The 7,809-nt window shown below is 36.0% G+C and overlaps 1 protein-coding gene across 1 annotated transcript in view; it reads left to right on the top strand.

The window, feature by feature from the left end:
- Positions 1 to 634: 634 nt before the first annotated feature.
- LOC138702823 (transcription initiation factor IIE subunit beta-like) overlaps positions 635 to 7,809 on the top strand; it is a 30,718-nt gene continuing 23,543 nt past the window's right edge. The window contains exons 1-4 of the mRNA XM_069830135.1: positions 635 to 857; positions 1,008 to 1,124; positions 3,286 to 3,448; positions 7,310 to 7,510. Of these exons, the coding sequence (XP_069686236.1) occupies positions 796 to 857; positions 1,008 to 1,124; positions 3,286 to 3,448; positions 7,310 to 7,510 (543 nt within the window). The 5' untranslated portion in view covers positions 635 to 795. The remainder of the gene's footprint in view (positions 858 to 1,007; positions 1,125 to 3,285; positions 3,449 to 7,309; positions 7,511 to 7,809) is intronic.

Below are 7,809 nucleotides of genomic sequence, written 5' to 3'. Positions count from 1 at the left end.
TAGATCTGATAGACTTGTTAAAAATTTCTATATGTTTCTTTTAAAACTGGACATTGCCTATTATTTAAGGTGCCCTTTACATGCATCTGGCCTGAAAATATGGGCCTTTAAAAGGACAATTTGTTATTAAAATATGTTTACTGCATTTTAAGCATCTGAGTTTGCACTGGTAGCCAGAGAAGGACTGAACTGTATGACATTGACGTAAACGTTCTTGTGGATTGTGTGATTCTATTTTCATACATTAAAACTTTTCATTCTTAGGCTTTCATGTGATCTTGTGTTGTTTTCAAGAGTTATTAGGTAGGCCTAAATAGGGAGTTTGTAAGACTCATCTGCTGAGCTTTTATTTGTTACCCATTGATACAATACAACCAACCCGCTCTAGGACGTAGTTCAAGAATTTCCGAGTAGATGTCACGTCTATTTTCTTTTATTTATATTATATTAAGCAAATTGTACTCGTCTTTTGTTCGTATTTACCGTATCCTATGTATGATTATAAAAGAGTTAAATTTATTAATAACTTTAGAAAAAAATCGGTCCTTTTATTATGAAGTATTCAGCTTTTTGACTAGCATAGTTAGCCTCCACAGATCATAGCCACTTCCTGTTATTATGTGTGGGGTTGTTGGCAACATTGTAAATGTTTCCGTTCCAAGCTTGATCAAATATTGTGGTCTGGGTTTTCAATAATGAATCATGATGGATATTGTTTTTCTGCAGTTTTCGTAGAACTGGTGAAATTATAAGTATTCCTCAGTAGAACTACACGAAAAGAAGAGGACATAAATAATGGATCCAGCACTTTTGAGGGAGCGGGAGCTCTTTAAAAAGAGAGCTCTTGCTACACCAACGTAAGTTCTGAACAAGGGTTATGTTACCTGTCAGTTTCACATATTATATTATAGGAGACTGAATTTGCTTCTGTATTCCATTTATGTTTAATACAACAGAATGTGTATATTAATTTAATGAAACACAAAAATAATTTTGTTTGTCTTTAGTGTAGAGAAAAAGAAGAAAGATGCAGATATTATTCCATCACAGAAAGATGAGTCTTCAAAGAAAAAGTCAAAACCACCTTCATCATCGTCGGCTGGACCAAAGCTTGATGTTGTTAAGTAAGTAAAAGTATGAAATACGGAATAGTGAGCTCTGAAATTGTAGTTCAGCCTTTGAGGCCGTAGTAAACTTTGTACTTACGTTTTCTTTAAGTTATTGGTGAATGTTACTTATGTCCCGTCCACTATAGAGACATAGGCCAGTTTTACACTAAACATATTAAGTATAACTTGTTGAATAATTATATTATATTATTACTCATTTCAACGAGTACTGACGACCACTGCAAAATACGATAATTTGGTCCAGGGAGCATTCTCTTTTGGCACAAGGATGATTTATGTAACATGTTTCTAAATTAGTCTTTTAAATACGGGTACATTCTTTAATAAATCACTGAAAAACAAAATTTGTTTCACATTTAATGTGAATATAGGAAGTGGAGTGAGTACGAAATTATTATTATTTTTGACGCATCATTTTTTAAGTAAATAACGACAAATAAAAAGGGATTATTAGCAAGTATGTACACTGCGTTTGTCAAATGCGCGTCACCATGCCTTCGAAAAGGCACTTTTCAGTGCCCGACACCCCGCGTTTTTTCATTATGTGCTACACGTCGGATCATCATCGGGGCTTGCAGCTCCGATACCCCGCTTTTTACATCATGTGCTACACGTCCGATCATCATCGGGGCTGGCAGCCCTGATACCCCACTTGCTACGTACAACATAATTATATTGTTACCCATTTCAGCGAGTACTGACGACCACTGCAAAATACGACAATTTGGTCCAGGGAGCATTCTCTTTTGGCACAAGGATGATTTATGTAACATGTTTCTAAATTAGTCTTTTAAATACCGGTACATTCTTTAATATAATTTGGTCCAGGGAGCATTCTCTTCTGGCACAAGGATGATTTATGTAACATGTTTCTAAATTAGTCTTTTAAATACCGGTACATTCTTTAATATAATTTGGTCCAGGGAGCATTCTCTTCTGGCACAAGGATGATTTATGTAACATGTTTCTAAATTAGTCTTTTAAATACCGGTACATTCTTTAATATAATTTGGTCCAGGGAGCATTCTCTTCTGGCACAAGGATGATTTATGTAACATGTTTCTAAATTAGTCTTTTAAATACCGGTACATTCTTTAATATAATTTGGTCCAGGGAGCATTCTCTTCTGGCACAAGGATGATTTATGTAACATGTTTCTAAATTAGTCTTTTAAATACCGGTACATTCTTTAATATAATTTGGTCCAGGGAGCATTCTCTTCTGGCACAAGGATGATTTATGTAACATGTTTCTAAATTAGTCTTTTAAATACCGGTACATTCTTTAATAAATGACTGAAAAACAAATGTGAATATATAGGATGTGGAGTGAGTACGAAATTATTATTGTTTTTTATTTTTGACGCATCATTTTTACGTAAATAACGACAAATAAAAACTAACATGCCACATAACATTATTTTAAGAAATACAGGAAACAAGCATGAATAATATTCACCATTCTAAATGATCTTGGGATAGAAAAAAAAAGTATGGAATAGAGATTACATACAAATGTGCGTGTAATAAACAATAAGCAAACCATCTTCGATTAATCATTTCAAAACAACGTGAATATAGCGTGGATTGTGTAGGAAAATAATTTCTTATAAGTTGCTCCCATGTGCATCATTGTTAACTTACGAAAACAAATGAAAATTAACATGGCATATAAACACTATTTGAAGAAAGATAGTAGATATTAAGTAATATTCAGCGTTCTTAATGAACTTTGGATGGGAAATAAAAATGAAATATGTATAAAATAAAAATTACATAACAGGTGATCGTATAAAAACAGTAAGTAGAATCATATTTGATTGATAAGCTGAAATTACTCCAGTTTAGTGTAAGAGTGGTCTATATCTAACGATGTCTCCCAGCAAATTACTTAATTATTTAAAAAACAAAAATATCGTGTTAGAAAATTGAATTTGTGTATTTTCTCTGAAACTTTCCAAATATCTGTAGGCAGTCTTTTACATTAGATTGCCGAAAATTGGTTTATAGTGCATTGGGAGTGATAAAAGTGATAATATTCGTTCAGTGGCGGTGGATACTCTACATTGACCAAGTTATTTTATTCCTGAGTACCGAAATATTATTTCACTTGTATCCTGAGGTTTAGAGTGTTGCTCTCGTGTTGCTGGTTGCAGTTACAAGACTATGAGCCACAGTTCACAGTACAAATTTGGAGTACTGGCTAAGATAGTGAAGCACATGAGGTCGAGACATCAGGAGGGCGACGATCATCCCCTGACACTGGACGAAATCCTGGACGAAACGAACCAGTTGGATGTAGGGTCTAAAGTGAAACAGGTTTGTAGTGGTGGTGATTTATTTAACAACGCTTTCTGCAGATTAGGCTTGAGCCTCTATCAGGGACAGAATTCTTTTATTTGCTGTAAATCTGCTACGTGGGACCCTCAGCTTTACTTCCTTCCTAGAGGGATTTCATTGCCCTCGACTGGGCTTGAACTCGCGAGTATCTGCGTCAACAGTGAACTTGACTGTCCGGGGTTGTTATAATGTGCAAACACAACTTCTTGATACAAATCTGGCTTTCAGGTAGTAGCTCCCTGTAAAGCAGGTTTGAATAATTTCAAGGAAAAATTGTTCCATGGCCAGGTATCGATCCCGGGACCCTTCGCTTAGCGCGCGAACGCTCTACCAACTGAGCTACCCCAGGAACTATACACGACACTGTTACAAAAAAAAAAAAAAGGAAAAATTGTAACGGTGTCGTGTATAGTTCCTGGGGTAGCTCAGACGGTAGAGCGCACGCTAAGCAAAGGGTCCCGGGATCGATACCCGTCCCCGGAACAATTTTTCCTTAAAATTATTCACAACTTCTTGAAATAGAATATAACTGTAGTAGGCCTAGTATGTTTTCCTCTGAATGTAATGATTAGGGGCTAGGTTTTAATTATTTAAAAAGATGACTTTATGGAGCATAAAGTAGTAACCTATATTATGCTTAAGTATGATAAGCGAATCCAATGTTTCCGGCCAAGGTGCAGCCGACTCCAGAATATGGGATGAGTCCACTGAAGTTCTTCACGTAGGCCCTACATGTTGCATACAATATTATTTTTAGTAAAAAATTCTCTCCTACATATTATATGAGGAATCAATCAATCTCCTTACTGTATCCAGCTGTTTGCTGACAACATAAAGTTGTTGTTGTTGTTTTCTAATACCAAGCATTTGACAATAAAGTCATTTGACCTCTTGCACTCCAATATTTTTCAAAGATATTGTCATGGTTAGCCACTGACGCACAGATTTTGAGATGTTCTGAATCCATTTCTTGGTTTGAGTTGCACAATGGACAGTTAGGAGACTGATATATTCCAATTCTGTTAAATGGCAAGTTGTAGCTGATTTAAGTGAACACCATATTTTAACGTTTTGTTGGCTACTTCATTCACACACAACCCCCAGAATGTCTGGAGGACCACACCTGCTGTTGGTCGACGGGTCCATTGGACCTAGCTGGGAGATCTTGTTGATCACCAGCTTTCCCTCCTTAAGCCACTGGAGGACGATTTTAGTGCCATAGCAGGTCAGCACTAGGAACAGAAAAGTGGAAAGAGGAGGAAGGAAAGGGAAATAAACCCCTAGGCCTCGATTGCTCTAATGCCGTCAGGGTCGAAGAAAGTAAGAGTTCAGTCAGAGGACTGGATAAGAAAGGGTAAAGAGGGAATTAGGTATTGGATAGAGGAAAATTATACCAAATTCAGTCATTAACTCATCAAGCTGACCAGTGCTAATTGATGAGTAGCCCCTCCCTTTAGTTCAGCTTGTAAAATTATGCTTACTAACAGCTGCACCACGGGAAGGTAGGGATGGGACATTGGGTATTTGTCCAGGTTGGTTCCTTAAAGCCTTCAATGGGAAGGATTAATGGCTCTCCCCCCTGTATCCGACATACCGTTTTGCAACTTAAAGTCCACTATAGTCCACTGTAGTCTATTCAGTTGTTGTTTTTATATTATATGAGGAACTTAAAATTGAATTATTTTCATTAAAAAAAAAATTAAAAGAAAATAGATAAAAGAAAATGTCATGATTGAATCAATTCTTTTGTTTAAATGTCTGCTAAAGTTCAATTTTTCGGAATGATAACAGTCCGAAAAGCAACTGTTTTAGAGAGCCTGCTCTAAGCGTCAAGTAAAAGTGACCTAAAAAGAAAAAAATCTTTTCAGATTGCTGATATTTTCAAATTTTACAAATTTGCTGACTACAAAATATATGACGTAAGAATTACCTTTATTTTGATCTTGTTATACAGTGATTTTGCACACAGTACAGCCAGCGAATAGGGATTATAAAGAATGGACACTGAGCGAATTTTCCTGTGTTTTGTTTCTCTGTGCGCCGGCGTATAGTTCCACTTTCAAGCGCTAGAGGTTAGTGTAATCGAGCATACGCTAAGATAATAACTGAGAATAGAGTTGAGACACAGGATCCAAACATCGCCTACCTTATTGCATAATCCAGTAACGCTTTGCTTCAAATAAATTCAAGTTAACAGCTTTTCCTTATTTCTCAGTGGCAAACTAGTTGTAATAATATTTTTTTTATATTTCAGATTAATACATTATATTATAAAATAATATAATACATTATAAAATTAAGTATCAAATTCGTTTAATATTTGTATATAATATAATATAGGTATATGGTTTTACTTCTCATAAGAGTTTTGTTTTTCCATTTTCAGTGCTATCAAATCATTACATATTTTAATTGTTGTTGGGGTCAACGTCTCAACTCTCATTATAAAGGAACTCTAGAGTCTAGACATTACAGTTAATGACGGATTTATTATTTTATGGATCCAATTTATTTTATTTGAGTACATAATGTACCTAGATGTATTAATTATATGTGTTATATTTCCGCTGTGTCGACTGCTAGCTGGTGTGATGTCAGCGCCAACTCTAGGGAGAAAGCAGAATCTCACGCTCTAGCTGGCTTGAAGGTCATTGAAATCAGTCCGGCTACATCAAAGGTACCGACGCGAAGTGTCCATTCTTTATAATCCCTATTCACTGGTACAGCATTGCAGTTACTTCTAAACATCTTCCATAGATTTTAAAATGTGAAGGATTGGCGATTTGTCAACTGAAAGGGCCTTATACATGGAAGAAGCTCCTTTCTACAAGGATTGAAGACACAAACCTTACAATGCAATGGACAACTGCTTATGCCACACCCTTCAAAGGATAAGTCTTGTCTTTCAGGTGTAGGAATAAAAATGAATACTTCTGGTAGCATCAGTCTAGTTCGAGAGAAGTATATGTAGTGGGAGTAGGATTGTCACAGATTTCCTAGAATTGCGAACTATTTAGTTTTGAAGAACATGAAAATTGATTTGTACTAATATTATAATGACAGTACACTAGAATTGGCTTAAAATGACAAAAATATTGATTTTTTTTTTTCTCTTTAAAATGACCTTAAAATTTCTTACAAAATGTACAAAATGCTCTGTCTGGGAGAAATGGCAAAAAAAAAAAAAAAAACTATAAAAATGGTTTCATTTCATTTTTCTCGGTATAAGCCACATTTATTTTCTACAGAACATTCTGCTAGCATCATCAGAAAAAATGCAATCATCGAAATCTGAACCCTATAGTCCCGTCGCTCTAATTTCCAGCAGCCAATCGCGTTGCAGGTCGGCTGCATTTAAACTTGTGCGTCTTGTGATTCGCTGATGAAGACATTCATTTCTTAAGTCTCGATAAATACTTAATATAATCGCCCGCCATTTTGGCTCTTTCGTTGGCGTTTGCAGAAAGCACACGAGGACGTTATTTGCCGCTCAATTATTTGCTGAATTACAGTGCGTTTGATTTATCATAGAAGCTACGACATGATAATGTTTAACGGTGTGGCATATAGATTCCTTGTCTGGTAGCTCGGCAACGAAAGAACAAAAATGGCGAACGATACTACCTACCTAGACTTGCTAGAGCCTTCACTTCCTAAGACGTAAGCAAAGAGGAGGAGTCACGCCGGAAATAACAGCATCGCGACTTTAGTAATGATTCTTCGGAAGCTAATTAATTTCTGGGCGTTTCAGCTGCAGTCCTCATGCTGTCAGGTTTATACTGTATGTACTGTTCCTATTTGTAAGTTAATTCTTATGCGGATGGATATTGATGATTTCAGTGGCTGTTGACGGAGGCATTAGTCAATAACCCCAAGATCGAGGTCAGTCCTGAAGGGAAGTTCATTTTCAAAGCGTCATACAAAATAAAGGACAAGAAGAGTTTGCTGCGTCTGTTGAAGCAGCACGACTTGAAGGGTCTAGGGGGAATTCTGTTGGAAGACGTCCAGGAATCTCTGCCGCATTGTGATAAAGCCCTCAAGGTAATTCATAACAGATTACGGCTGCTGGAACCTGAAATCCAAGCTTTTTAATATTTTGTGGTCACAGGTGAGCTGCACATACTAGCCAGTGAACGCAGATAATGATGATGATGATAATAATAATAATAATAATAATAATAATAGTTTTATTTTCCCTGGCAGAGTTAAGGCCTTCAGGCCTTCTCTTCCACTCAACCAGGATCAAATCACATACAGAAAAATACATATCGAAATATTAGCTTAAAAATAATAATAAACCTAATTAAGTAAAAAAGAGAGATTGAATACATATACACAAT

The sequence above is a fragment of the Periplaneta americana genome, chromosome 7 (genome assembly GCF_040183065.1).
Source record: "Periplaneta americana isolate PAMFEO1 chromosome 7, P.americana_PAMFEO1_priV1, whole genome shotgun sequence".
Lineage (NCBI taxonomy): Eukaryota > Metazoa > Arthropoda > Insecta > Blattodea > Blattidae > Periplaneta > Periplaneta americana.
The sequence above is the reverse complement of the archived record's forward strand: the minus strand, read 5'-3'. Positions and strand labels throughout refer to the sequence as shown.